This window comes from Primulina tabacum, chromosome 12 (assembly GCF_025594145.1).
Source record: "Primulina tabacum isolate GXHZ01 chromosome 12, ASM2559414v2, whole genome shotgun sequence".
NCBI lineage: Eukaryota > Viridiplantae > Streptophyta > Magnoliopsida > Lamiales > Gesneriaceae > Primulina > Primulina tabacum.
Window position 1 is genome coordinate 6,916,618 of NC_134561.1, and position 15,182 is coordinate 6,931,799.

At 38.0% G+C, this 15,182-nt stretch overlaps 1 protein-coding gene across 1 annotated transcript; it reads left to right on the top strand.

Moving 5' to 3' along the window:
* The first annotated feature begins 9,575 nt into the window (after positions 1–9,575).
* LOC142520181 (uncharacterized) lies at positions 9,576–14,613 on the top strand. The gene is made up of 6 exons (XM_075623182.1): positions 9,576–9,936; positions 10,002–10,145; positions 10,386–11,530; positions 11,876–12,142; positions 12,257–12,390; positions 14,604–14,613. The coding sequence occupies exons 1-6, from the start codon at positions 9,576–9,578 to the stop codon at positions 14,611–14,613; spliced, it is 2,061 nt and encodes a 686-aa protein (XP_075479297.1).
* The last annotated feature ends 569 nt before the right edge of the window (positions 14,614–15,182 follow it).

Sequence of the window (15,182 nt, forward strand, 5' to 3'; positions counted from 1 at the left end):
TTAAACCTCGATATAATTTCGCCTCAACTGATATTCCCCCTTGATCAGTGTCTAATTTTACTGATGAGATCATGGGAGTATTTGCAGCTGAACATGATTCCATGCCAAATTTCTTCAGCAGCTCCTTTGTATATTTAGTCTGACTGATGAATATGACAGTCTCCAGTTTCTTCACTTGCAGTCCAAGAAAGAATGTCAGTTCACCCATCATGCTCATTTCAAACTTATCCTGCATCAGCCTAGCAAACTTTTCGCATAATTTGGGGTTTGTTGACCCAAATATGATTTCATCAACATAAATTTGAACTAATAAAATGTGATTACTCTTAGTAAATTTGAACAAGATTTTATCAACTGATCCAATAGAAAAATCATGATCAGTTAGAAATTTTGAGAGAGTTTCGTACCAAGCTCTGGGAGCTTGTTTAAGACCATATAATGCTTTGTTCAAATGATATACATGATCAGGAAAGTTGTGATTTACAAAACCTGGGGGTTGTTCAACATATACTTCCTCTTGTAGTTGGCCATTTAGGAATGCACTTTTTACATCCATTTGATAGAATTTGAAGTTCTTGAATGAAGCATAGGCAAGAAATATTCTGATTGCCTCCAGTCTTGCAACTGGTCCATATGTTTCTTCGTAATCAATTCCTTCCTCTTGCCTATATCCTTGTGCTAGCAGTCTAGCTTTATTGCGCACAACTGAACCATCCTCGTTCAGTTTATTTCTGTATACCCATTTTGTCCCTATAATAGTTTTTGAAATTGGTCTTGGAACTAGGTTCCAGACATTGTTATAAGTGAACTGATTTAGCTCTTCTTGCATTGCATTTACCCAGTTAGGATCAGCAAGAGCTTCATCAGTTTTCTTTGGTTCTAGTTGTGAGACAAAAGCTGAATAGATAAATAAATTTAGCATTTGATTGCGAGTTCTTACTGGATCAGATGGATTTCCTATTACCAGCTCAGGTGGATGTGATTTTCTCCATCTGTACTCAGTATTTGTTGTATCAGCAATTTCTTCAGTTGGTAACTGAATACAGTTTTCAGTCTCAGTTGGTGCTTCGTCAACTGATATTTGAATGTTATCATTATTCTCTATCAACTGATCATTAGCAACGACTTCCTGTGCATCTGATTTATCCAGTACTTCTGGTTCAGGTGTTTGAAATATGTTTTGATTATTATGACATTCATTTTTGTCATCATCTTCCAAACTGATATCTGTAAATCGATCAACTAGCTCAACTTGATCAGTTAGCTTATCATATAGTTCAGTTTCATCGAAATCAACATGAGCTGATTCTTCAACATTTAGGGTTTTCTTGCTGAAGACTCTATAAGCTATACTAACTGATGAGTATCCAAGAAATATTCCCTCTGCAGATTTAGCATCAAACGCTTTTAAATAATTTTTACCATTATCAAGGATAAAACATCTGCAGCCGAATATTTTGAAATAAGTAATTATACTTTTTCTTCCATGCCAGATCTCATATGGTGTTTTCATATGATTCTTATTAATCATTGATCTATTCTGAATATAACACGCAGTGTTTACTGCCTCTGCCCAAAACCTTTGAGAAATACCAGAATCAGCAAGTATTGTTCTAGCAGCTTCTTTAAGGGTCCGATTTCTTCTCTCAGCTACACCATTTTGCTGAGGAGTTCTGGCTGCTGAGAGCTCATGCTTAATTCCAGCATTCTCTAGAAAATTTGAAAGAGTTAGATTGATGAATTCAGTTCCTCGATCTGATCTGATTCGATCAATTCCAACTGATTTTTCATTTAAAAGTCTTTTGAAGAGCTTTATCAGTTGTGAAGCAGTATGGTCTTTAGATTTGAGAAAAATAACCCAAGTAAATCTTGAAAAAACATCTACGACTACCAAGGTGTATTTCATCCCCCCCTAAGCTCATGACTGGTATAGGACCAAAGAGATCCATGTGCAACAGTTCTAAGCATCGGGATGAAGATTTACATCCCTTGTTTTTAAAAGAAGATCGTACTTGTTTACCATACTGACATGCTGAGCAAAGTTTTTCTTTTGAAAAGTCTATTTTGGGCAAACCAGTTACAAGTTCATGTTTACTCAGATAGGCAATGGTTTTAAAGTTTAAATGGTTTAGTCTCTTATGCCACAACCAGTTTTTAGATGATTTGGAAGCAATAAAACAAACTGGTGCATAAGTTTGATCATTCCAACTGATTTTATATGTATTTCCACAACGTTTGCTAGTTAGTATGATTTCATCAGTTGAAGTTTTGGCTGAACATGAGTTTTTGTCAAAATGTACTGAGAATCCACTGTCGCATAACTGACTGATGCTGATCAAGTTATACTTCAGGTTTTCTACTAATAGAACATCTTTAAAAGTAAAGTTACCATGGATAAGCTTACCCTTACCCACAGTTCTACCTTTGAAATTGTCCCCAAAACTGATATTTGGACCACTGTATTTGATCAGTTGAGATAGCACACTTGCATCTCCTGTCATATGTCGCGAACATCCACTGTCCAAATACCATATTGAGTTCTTGTTTGTACCTGTTACCTGCAGTCACACACATAATATAATTTGGTACCCATATCTATTTGGGTCCTGAACTGATTAGTCCTTCAGGAACTCATACTTGGATTAGTCTAACAGACTTTCCAGTAGCTGTATTCCAAATGGTTTTTCTCGGCTTTTGTGTGCTTGTGTAGTGTACGGATGATACAATATGTGTTTTAGCTTTATTCAACTGATTGTTCAGTCTATATCTCTTCTGAACTGGCTTGCAGTTATAGTAATTGGAATAGCCATTCGAATAGTTTTTGTAAAATCTCTTTGATGACTGACTTTGTGAATCAGTTGAGAATTTTTTACTATAACCAATCTCATATCTTCTAGCCTTGTTCATATTCTCAGTAGGTTGCTCAATCAGTTTACTGGGCTCAATTTGTTCTTGTACCACTGCTGATTTGACAAAGTGAATGTATTTCCCTTTGTCTATTGTTAGCTTTGGTTGAGTATCATTTGGATACATTTCTCCTTGAGTGTTGAACCCTAAACCAGTTTTATCAGAAACTGATTTTTGTGAAATCTGCATCTCATTTAGTGCAGTAGATGATTTGTTCCAAGACTGAATAAGCTCAGTTTGTTTTGAGTTTTCAAGCATCAACTTCTGTATTAATGACTGATTTTTGTTTCTTTCTGCTTTTAACTCAGCAATTTCCCTTTTTAGACTCAACCCATCGACTGATTCATCAGTTTTGGTTTTATTGTCTGTGGGATCAGTTTGCTTTGCTTTGATTTCTTCAAATGATGATGCAAGCTTTTGATACTCATTTACCATGTCATGTAGTGTTAGAATGAGTTCTTCTCGTGTGAAATCAGTTGAGATGAAATCAAATACCTGTTGGCTAGATGATTCTTCTGCTGCATCATTAGCCATCAAGCACTTTACTTCCTCATCATCACTAGAACTGCATGAGCTTTCTGGTTCCGACTCTTCACTGTTAGTTTCTGCCCATTTAGATTTGTTTTCTTCAGCTAAGAGTACATCATGTTTTTTTCTGAAGACCTTCTTATCTTCCTTGGGTCTTCTTTTGCGTTCATATGATTTCTTTCTTCTATCAGTTGAGCCTTGACTGTCCTTCTTGGGTTTAGGACAATCAGCAATGAAGTGACCTGATTTTCCACAATTATAGCAGGCATTTGGTTCATCTTTGGAATTGTTCCTTTGGTATGGCTTCTGGAAGTTCTCTTGATTCTTTCTCATGAACCTTCCAAATTTTTTGATGAACAATGACATAGCATCATTACTCAACTGATCAGTAGATTTTTTGACTGAACTGATTGGTTCAGTTCTGACAGCAGCTAGAGCAGTTGTGGCTGCAGAGGTAGATGGTTCTCCTCCTCTGGTCTGCAGCTCAAATTCATAGGCCTTTAAATCAGCAAACAGATCATGAAGTTCGATTTGGTTCAGATCTTTGGACTCCCTCATTGCCATGGTCTTGACATTCCATTCCTTGGGAAGACCTCTTATTACCTTCAGTGCAATCTCTTTGTTGGCATACACTTTTCCAAGTGCATTTAGCTCATTGATGATACTGCTTACTCTTTCATCATACTCGTGCATCGATTCTCCTGCTTTCATTTTGATGTTATCAAACTTTTGCACTGCAACAGAAAGTTTATTTTCTTTGGTTTGATCATTTCCTTCACACAGCTGGATCAGCTTTTCCCAAATTTCTTTGGCTGTCTTACACATTTTTATTTTGCTGAAGGTTACTTTGTCCAGCGTTTTGTACAGAATGTCTTTAGCCACATTATCAAGATTTGCTTTTCTTTTATCTTCAATTGTCCATTCATCTCTGGGCTTTTCTATTCTTTGTGGTGCTCCTTCTGTAATGGCAACTGCTGTATTTGTTTTTAGAATCTTCATGGGTCCATCAGTTATGACATACCACATGTCATCATCTTGTGCAGCCAAATGACCCTGCATTCTGATTTTCCAATCATCAAATTCTTCTATGGAGAACATGGGAATTTTGTTGAATGAAGTCATGCTGGCAAGTTTTTAGATCAAAAGTATTCAAAAACAAAATTAAACTGCTCTGATACCACTTGATAGGATCGATTAATGTATCAAGAGTGTTTAGAAGGGGGGGGTTGAATAAACACTCACAGTTAAAACTGGTCTTTTCTAATTTTGAGTTCAGTTTGGTGACAAACTGATTCTCGGAATCTTGTTGGTCAATGACAATCAGTTAAACTAAAGTAGTTGCGGAAAATAACTGACTGAAAGATAGAATACGAAACTGAAATAAAGTAGGCAAGGGTTGTTTCTGGATGTTCGGAGAATTTAATTGCTCCTACGTCACCCCTTCTATCTCAAGGATGGGATATCCACTAAAAGACTTTGATCAAATACAAGAATTGTACTGACCAACTTCAGTTTGGACTTAACACTGCCAAAAACTGAAACTCTTAGTTTAACAGAATGTTCTCAGTGCGTAACTGATCTTAGCACTATCTAATTTCAACGATTATTACAACTTGCTAGTGAGCTCAAATTGTAGCCTTAACTGCTACGAATATATCAAGTAAGAGTGAGCTAAGATTTTGACAGAGTGACAGCAAGCTTTTAAATAGTGTTGACTGCCTCTTTCCTTCAGCTGTTCTTCTGTCATATTTATTAGCTTCTTTTCTCCAACGGTAACTTGAGATGAATTTGAATCTTTGTATATGTTGATTTCTACTTGATTATTCCTTGGACATTGTTTGCTTCATTTATTGTGATGTGGCGTCTTAATTGCTTTCGCCGAAATGCGTTTTTCTAAGTTGTATTGATTGAAGTGCGGCGTTGCAATCTTCTATGTCTCTTGACGGTTGAATGTTCTTTCCCGAGACATGTTCAGTTGAAGTTTGCTTAGCATACGGCTGAATATATCAACTGATCAGTTTCCAACTGATCAGTCTTCTTTATTGGATCAGCGGATTTAAGTTATTTAGTCCAGTTGCTGAGTTCAGTTTACTCGATCAGTTGGTTCGTATTTTCAGTTGGTTCATATTTTGTCAAACGCCGGAATTTAGTTTCCAACAAAATCACACATTATCAAAAGTTCATAAATACATGATATAATAATATAAAAATTTCAATAAATGAAAATAAGGAATCCTAGTGAGAGTAAGATTATGAATCCTAATAGGAGATGGAATCACATTTCTCTCTCACACAACATATTTCGGCCACTTCATTTTTTGTTAGAGGTCTCAGTCCCTTTTAATTAAGGAATCAAAATAAATTGTTAGCCAATATTTGGTTAACGTGTCAATCAAAAGTTTTTTGTCATAATCCTTGATTAGTATGACAAGCACTCACGACAACTTTGTGGGAAAAAGTCAACCAAAGTCTCAGCCACTTTGTTGATTGTGAATCAAGCAAATTTCGGCAGACACTTCCTTGTGCCGCCACCTCTTGTGCCCTCACACCGTGTAACGTCTACTCATTTAAAAGTGCGAAATATATATATATATATATATATATATATAAATATAACATTTAAAAAGAATGACCTTAAATATTTGACAGTAAAAATAGTGCAGTTTAAAATAACCAAACTCATCAAAAATTTTTCGCAAACATAAACTAATAAAAATCTTAAGATCCTCAACATATGAAAATGTTCACCTCCACTCAAATCTCGTAAATCATAATGCGGAAAACATGCGGTCATCGGGTCGTGTAACTGCACCAAGTCTGCCTACTCAGAGTTCGGCACCTCCAGTCCCCTCACCATCAAGCTCACCTGCATCACACACGCCTAGTGAGTCTAAAGACTCAAGACACATGTACCAGAAATAACAAGTACATATACATGGCACACAACAGTGAAAAATATCATACTCAACATATATTTCGTGAACTTAAAAACATGAACATAAACGTATCGTATAAAATTATATCGTTTCGAAGCATGTCTCATCATGTCATCATATACGTATACATTTTCTTTTTAATTGAATTCAGTTCATTAGTTGTGACTTTCGTATCAGCTCTATTCGAAATATCCATATAATATAACTGCGGTACCGGGCGGCGGGGACATCAGCGACAACATTACCCGTCCACTGAGCCTTGGCCTCAGCTTATCATATCTCATGTCATCGTATACATATACATCGTCAGTCACAACCAATTCTCATCTTCCAAAAACATCATCATATTCACTACTTAATAAAAACATGCATATACATAACTTTTTCCTTAAAACCAAGCATGCACCGTATTTATCATAATTCCATAAAAATCATAAACATGGTGCTGATAAGTGCAAGATTTGCACTTAATTTATATTGGAATCCATTTTGAATTATGCTTGTTTCGAACAGAATTATGCGTTTTTGGTTTGTTTTGATTGTCTTTTCAGGAATGGAGAAAAAGAGGACACGAAGCCAAGTGAGCCAAGAAAACAAGTGCACAACCAACCATTATCGGAAAAATCCTCGCGCGCAGCAGCGCGAGATCACGCGCAGCCGCGCGCAATGATATGCAAGGTGATTGGCAGAGGTGTGCGCGCAGCCGCGCCACATCACGCGCTATCGCGCGCACACAGACGAACCTGAAGACACGTGCAGGCGCGCACGCACCAATACAGGCCAATGACCAGACGCTTACGCGCGGCCGTGCGACTTCATGCGCGACCGCGCGCACACATGCACGGGCCAGTGAGCAGAAGCAGCCACGCAGCCGCGCCAGAACTTGAGCAACCGCGCGTGCGGCGTCCAGAAAAGTTATAAAATGCGCGCCGCTAGGTCAGAAAGGAGGGGGCCGTCTTGGGGAAGAAAGATACGAGAGAAGCTAGCCGCCTTGGAGAAAATCACGAGAAATCAGAGCGCATACACGAGACGAGGATTCAGAGTGCGAAGAACTGCCACAAATACGAAGAACAACGGATCCGGGGACGGAGACGACACTTCGGATTTGTTATCTTTTCCTTCGTTTTTTTTTATATATTATACTGTGTGGTGATGTCTAGAACTGAAAATATGTCTTTTCTTCGCTTGGATTTCGTGATGAACTAATTTCCCATTCTAGAGAATGATGTAGCTTTGTGGACACGATTATTTGACGTGGTTATTTTATATGATTGAATTCCATTGCATATTTAATTGCGTTTCTCTGTGTTTATTGCACTGCAATTTACTGACCATAAATTGTTTGTTGTCTGATTAATTCTACAACTCGGGAGAGGACTAGGATTATAGATCATTAGAACACATCGTTAAATGTTTATAGCGTTCGGAAGGCGTATAACTTTAGCGAGGCTTAGTAAGAACATTGTTTGCATTTATCTATGAAACTTAGATTCTAATTAGGAATAATTGAATCGAAGTTGATAGATACAGTTATTTGTCACTTGGGAAAGGGGGAATAACATAACCTAAGTGTTCTTGGCCATTAAATAATTGGAATTCAGGAATATAAATTCAACTGTGAATATTTATCGTGGAAACTTTGTGAAATCTTTTCTCTAGATATTTTCTCTCATTATTATTTCTCAATTCGGTGATTTAATTAATTCATTGTTTTCAATTAATTCGTTCAAACAAACCAACCTTTTTTTTGATTTTTCTAAATAAAGTTGAGACTATTTTAATTACGAGCACTGATATACATTTTTATTCACACTCCTCGTGGGATCGATATCTGTACTCTAACCAGTACTAAAACTTGACACCGTACACTTGCGGTAGTGAAAACACGCAACAAGTTTTTGGCGCCGTTGCCGGGGAGTGTCTAATTTGAATTTATATCAGTATTGTTACCAATTAGTCTAGATTTTAATTTAGAGCTTTTATTTTTTATTTTATTTTATATTGATTGAGTTTCTCATTTTTTTCTGCTTGACAGTGTTTGCTAAGATCGCAAAACTCTGACTTGCTTATTTTTGATCCGGAGATCGAAAGAACTGCGAGAAGATTAAGAAAAGCAAGAAGAGAAGAGATCCAATCAATGGCTGAGAACAGAGAGAATGACAGACACGTCCAGCCAGAGGCGATTCCTATAAGAGATCACTTCCGACCAGTGATCAACAATCATTACTCTGGTATTGCAAGAGGGACAATCAACGCCAATAATTTTGAACTGAAGCCTGCTCTAATCAATATGGTTCAGCAAAATCAGTTTGCTGGGACAGCCACCTCTGATCCTCACGTTCACCTAAGAACCTTCTTGGAGATAACGGATGCGGTAAAGATTAATAATGTGCCTGATGATATTATTAGACTGCGTTTGTTTCCGTTTTCTCTCAGGGATCAAGCACGAGGATGGCTTCAATCGCTTCCCTTAGGAAGTATCACTACTTGGCAAGAGCTGGCGACGAAATTTCTGGCAAAATACTTTCCCCCTGCAAAGTCTGCACAGTTGAAGATTGAGATTAGCACGTTCAGGCAGACTGATTTTGAGCAATTGTATGAAGCATGGGAAAGATACAAGGAGCTGTTAAGAAGTGCCCGAACCATGGCTTCGAAGACTGGGTGCAAATTGAATTATTCTACAACGGTCTAAATGGACAAACAAGAGGAACAGTAGATGCTGCAGCTGGTGGCACGATCTTTGCTAAATCTCCCGAGCAAGCTTACGACTTGCTGGAACAGATGACGATAAATAGCTACCAGTGGCCGTCTGAAAGGGCAGGAGTAAAAAGGACAGCTGGAGTTTATGTTGTGGACCCTATTACGTCACTCACTGCTCAGGTATCTGCATTGACCACTCAAATAGCAGCGATGAATAAGGTAAGCACATCCGAAACTGAAAGTCCATCAACTGTTGCTGAAGAACAATCTATTCCTGAAGAAGCGCAGTACGTCAACAACAGAAATTTTTGAGGATTCGGAGGATATCGAGGTAACCCTCCTCCTAATACTTATCATCCAGGATTAAGAAATCATGAAAATTTTTCTTATGCAAATAATAAAAATGTGTTGAATCCTCCACCGGGGTTCAATACATCAAAGGGGGAGGGAAAGCCTTCATTTGAAGATTTGGTAGGAACGTTTGTTGCTGAGTTGGGAAAGCGGATGGCAAGGACTAAGTCTCGTCTTGATAACATGGAGACTCACATGGGAAATATGGGTGCCAAAATGAAATCTTTGGAAACTCAAATTGGACAGTTGGCCAACGCGTTGAAAGATCAGAATATGGGTCAATTTCCTAGCAACACAGAGGTTAACCCAAAAGAACAGTGCAAGGCAGTCATCTTGAGAAGTGGAAAGGAATTGAAGGTACACATTCCTAAAGAGAGAGTGGAAAGTGAGAAGACAGTTGAAGAAAGCAAAAATGAGGAATCCAAGACAGAAGTGGAAGTTGAACGACCTCCAGTATATAAACCGACCCTTCCATACCCTCAGAGATTCAAAAAGAAGAATTTGGATGAGATCAGTTTGCAAAATTTTTGGAGATTTTTAAGAAGATATACATCAACATACCATTTGCTGATGCTTTAGAGCAAATGCCGAATTATGCAAAGTTTATCAAAGATGTGATGTCTAAGAAGAGGAAGCTGCAGGAGTTTGAGACAGTGAACCTTACTGAAGAGTGTAGCGCCATACTGCAGAAGAAGCTACCACAGAAACTAAAAGATCCAGGGAGTTTTACTATTCCTTGCTTTATTGGTGGTTCTAAATGCAGTAAAGCTTTATGTGATTTAGGAGCAAATATTAATTTGATGCCATTTTCTATTTACAGGGATCTGGAGCTCGGGGAAGTCAAACCTACCACTATCACCTTATAGCTTGCGGAAAGAAGTCTCACGTACCCACGTGGGATCGTCGAAGATGTACTGGTAAAAGTGGATAAATTTATTTTTCCTGCTGACTTTGTGATTTTAGATATGGAAGAGGATCATGATGCTCCATTAATCTTTGGGAGACTGTTTCTGGCAACTGGAAGGGCATTGATAGATGTGCACAAGGGTGAACTTACCCTGCGAGTTAGCGGAGAAGCAGTCATTTTTAATATCTATCACGCCATGAAGGGATCAAATGAGGTAAGCACTTGTAAAAGCATTGATATTTTAGACTCATGTATGTCCCTTAGTTGTGCAGGAACTAGGGATCCTTTGGAGTGTTGTTTGACAAGCGCTGCAGGATCTGTTGATGAAGACAATTGGGAAGTGAAAGAACAGCTGTTGGCTCTTGAAGCATCTCAAAAGGAAAGAAAAATAGATGCACCGCCTGAAGAGTTGGATATAAATGAGAAAATTGAGGTAAAAGCACCTTCGCCTGACTTGAAGGAACTGCCAAGCCATTTATGTTATGTATTTTTAGGTGAAAAGTCGACATATCCGGTAATCATCTATTCCTCTCTTACTTGTACTGAAAAAGATAAATTATTGAGAGTATTGAGGAAATTTAAAACTGCTTTAGGATGGTTGATTTCTGATATTAGGGGAATTAGCCCCACTATATGCATGCATAAAATTTTGATGGAGGAGTCATATACTCCTTCTGTGGATCACCAGAGGCGATTGAATCCAGCAATGAAAGATGTTGTGAAAAATGAGGTACTGAAATTACTAAATGCTGGTGTGATTTATGCCATTTCTGATAGTAGTTGGGTGTCTCATGTACAAGTTGTACCGAAAAAAGGTGGAATAACTGTGGTTAGAAACGAAAATGATGAACTGATATCGACTCGCACTGTTACCGGTTGGAGAGTATGTATTGATTATAGAAAGTTAAACAATGCCACACGTAAGGATCATTTTCCACTGCCTTTTATTGATCAGATGCTAGATAGACTTGCTAGTTATTGTCATTATTGCTTTTTAGATGGTTATTCAGGTTATAACCAAATTGCTATAGCTCCAGAAGATGAGGAGAAGACTACTTTCACGTGTCCCTATGGCACGTTTGCTTTTTGGAGAATGCCGTTTGGGCTATGCAATGCACCTGCCACTTTCCAGAGGTGCATGATGGCCATTTTTGCAGATATGGTAGAGGAAATAATGGAAGTCTTCATGGATGAGTTTTCAGTATTCGGTTTGTCGTTTGATCATTGTTTACATAACATATCCCTTGTTTTGCAGAGATGCCAAGAAAAGAACTTAGTTCTTAACTGGGAGAAATGCCATTTTATGGTCCAAGAGGGCATTGTTCTTGGACATAAAGTGTCTTCTCGGAGATCAGAGGTAGACAGATCCAAGGTGGTTACCATTGAAAAACTTCCTCCACCAAAGAGCATCAAGGGAATAAGGAGCTTCTTAGGACATGCGGGGTTTTATCGTAGATTTATTAAAGATTTTTCTAAGATCACTAAACCCCTATGTAATTTACTTGAAAAAGAATCGACTTTTATATTTGATGATGATTGTTTGCAGGCATTTGAGAAGATCAAAATGGCATTGGTGACCGCACCGATCATGATAGTGCCGGACTGGAAGGAGCCATTTGAGCTAATGTGTGATGCAAGTGATTATGCGGTGGGCGTTGTCTTAGGCCAAAGAAGGGACAAGATGTTTAGGGCGATTTACTACGCAAGCCGCACGATGGATGTTGCTCAGCAGAATTACACTACGACCGAGAAGGAGATGCTTGCAGTAGTGTTTGCCTTCGACAAATTCAGGCCTTATTTGATTGGCACAAAGGTAATCGTTTTCACTGACCATGAAGCTATTCGCTACCTTTTCGCCAAGAAAGTTGCAAAACCACGCTTGATAAGGTGGATTTTGCTATTACAAGAATTTGACTTTGAGGTCAAGGATAAAAAAGGTAGTGAGAATCAGGTAGCTGATCATTTGTCGAGGCTTGAGCTGGAGGAGAAGAAAGAAGAGGGAGCTATACAGGAAACTTTTCCGGATGAGCAACTCTTTGAGGTCAACACTGTAATTCCTTGGTTTGCTGATATTGCAAAAAAAACTTGTTGCGTGTTTTCACTACCGCAAGTGTACGGTGTCAAGTTTTAGTACTGGTTAGAGTACAGATATCGATCCCACGAGGAGTGTGAATAAAAATGTATATCAGTGCTCGTAATTAAAATAGTCTCAACTTTATTTAGAAAAATCAAATAAAATGTTGGTTTGTTTGAACGAATTAATTGAAAACAATGAATTAATTAAATCACGAAATTGAGAAATAATAATGAGAGAAAATATCTAGAGAAAAGATTTCACAAAGTTTCCACGATAAATATTCACAGTTCAATTTGTATTCCTAAATTTCAATTATTTAATGGCCAAGAACACTTAGGTTATGTTATTCCCCCTTTCCCAAGTGACAAATAACTGTATCTATCAACTTCGATTCAATTATTCCTAATTTGAATCTAAGTTCCATAGATAAATGCAAACAATGTTCTTACTAAGCCTCGTTAAAATTATACGCCTTCCGAACGCTATAAACATTTAACGATGTGTTCTAATGATCTATAATCCTAGTCCTCTCCCGAGTTGTAGAATTAATCAGACAACAAACAATTTATGGCCAGTAAATTGCAGTCAACTCAATACAAAGAAACACAATTAAACAGAAAGAAATTCAATCATATAAATAACCGAGTCAAATTATCGTTTCCACAAAGCTACGTCATTCTCTAGACTAGAAAGTTAGTTCATGACGAAATTAAAATAAAAACAACGCATGTTCAAAGTTTTAGACATTGAAATACGAGAAATGATAAACACGAAAGACAGATAACAAATCCGAAGTGTCGTCTCTGTCCCCAGATTCGTCGCTCTTCGTCTTCGTAATTGATCTTCGCGTGTCTTGCCTTCGTCTCGCCTTCGCTTCAAGTTTCTCCCTGTATTTTCGTCCAAAAACAGCGTCCTCCTTCTCTGAACCCTCGTTTCTCTTTTTATATCCCTCTTCCGGGCCGTAAGTCGAATCCCATTTAGTCTTGTTTCGCCGCCATTAGCGCCGCGGCGCTGAGTAAGTGGCGCCTAGGCACCCGTCGTTCGTGAGCGTTAGCGCCGCGGCGCTAATGGCGGCGAAACAAGACTAAATGGGCTTCGACTTACGGCCCGGAAGAGGGATATAAAAAGAGAAACGAGGGTTCAGAGAAGGAGGACGCCGTTTTTGGACGAAAATACAGGGAGAAACTTGAAGCGAAGGCGAGACGAAGGCAAGACACACGAAGATCAATTACAAAGACGAAGAGCGACGAATCTGGGGACAGAGACGACACTTCGGATTTGTTATCTGTCTTTCGTGTATATCATTTCTCGTATTTCAATGTCTAAAACTTTGAACATGTCTTGTTTTTATTTTAATTTCGTCATGAACTAACTTTCTAGTCTAGAGAATGACGTAGCTTTGTGGAAACGATAATTTGACTCGGTTATTTATATGATTGAATTCCTTTCTGTTTAATTGTGTTTCTTTGTATTGAGTTGACTGCAATTTACTGGCCATAAATTGTTTGTTGTCTGATTAATTCTACAACTCGGGAGAGGACTAAGATTATAGATCATCAGTACACATCGTTAAATGTTTATAGCGTTCGGAAGGCGTATAACTTTAGTGAGGCTTAGTAAGAACATTGTTTGCATTTATCTACGAAACTTAGATTCTAATTAGGAATAATTGAATCGAAGTTGATAGATACAGTTATTTGTCACTTGAGAAAGGGGGAATAACATAACCTAAGTGTTCTTGGCCATTAAATAATTGGAATTCAGGAATATAAATTCAACTGTGAATATTTATCGTGAAAACTTTGTGAAATCTTTTCTCTAGATATTTTCTCTCATTATTATTTCTCAATTCGGTGATTTAATTAATTCATTGTTTTCAATTAATTCGTTCAAACAAACCAACCTTTTATTTGATTTTTCTAAATAAAATTGAGACTATTTTAATTACGAGCACTGATATACATTTTTATTCACACTCCTCGTGGGATCGATATCTGTACTCTAACCAGTACTAAAACTTGACACCGTACACTTGCGGTAGTGAAAACACGCAACAAGTTTTTGGCGCCGTTGCCGGGGAGTGTAAAATTTGAATTTATATCAGTATTGTTATCAATTAGTCTAGATTTTAATTTAGAGCTTTTATTTTTATTTGAGTTTATATTGATTGAGTTTTTCATTTTTTTCTGTTTGGCAGTGCATGCTAAGATCGCAAAGCCCTGACTTGCTTATTTTTGATCCGGAGATCGAAAGAACTGCGAGAAGATTAAGAAAAGCAAGAAGAGAAGAGATCCAAGCAATGGCTGAACACAGAGAAAATGACAGACACATCCCGCCAGAGGCTATACCCATCAGAGATCACTTCAGACCAGTGATCAACAATCATTACTCTGGTATTGCTCGGGGGACCATAAATGCCAACAATTTTGAGCTGAAGCCTGCCCTGATCAATATGGTTCAACAAAACCAGTTCGCTGGAACTGCTACTTCATATCCTCACGTTCACCTGAGAACTTTCTTGGAAATCACAGATACGGTAAAAATTAATAATGTTCCTGACGACATTATTAGATTGCGTTTGTTTCCTTTTTCTCTCAGGGATCAAGCAAGAGGATGGCTCCAATCACTACCGTTAGGAAGCATCACGACATGGTAAGAGCTGGCGACGAAGTTCCTTTCTAAATATTTTCCACCTGCGAAGTCTGCACAATTAAAGATTGAGATCAGCACTTTTAGACAGACAGACTTCGAGCAGTTGAATGAAGCTTGGGAAAGG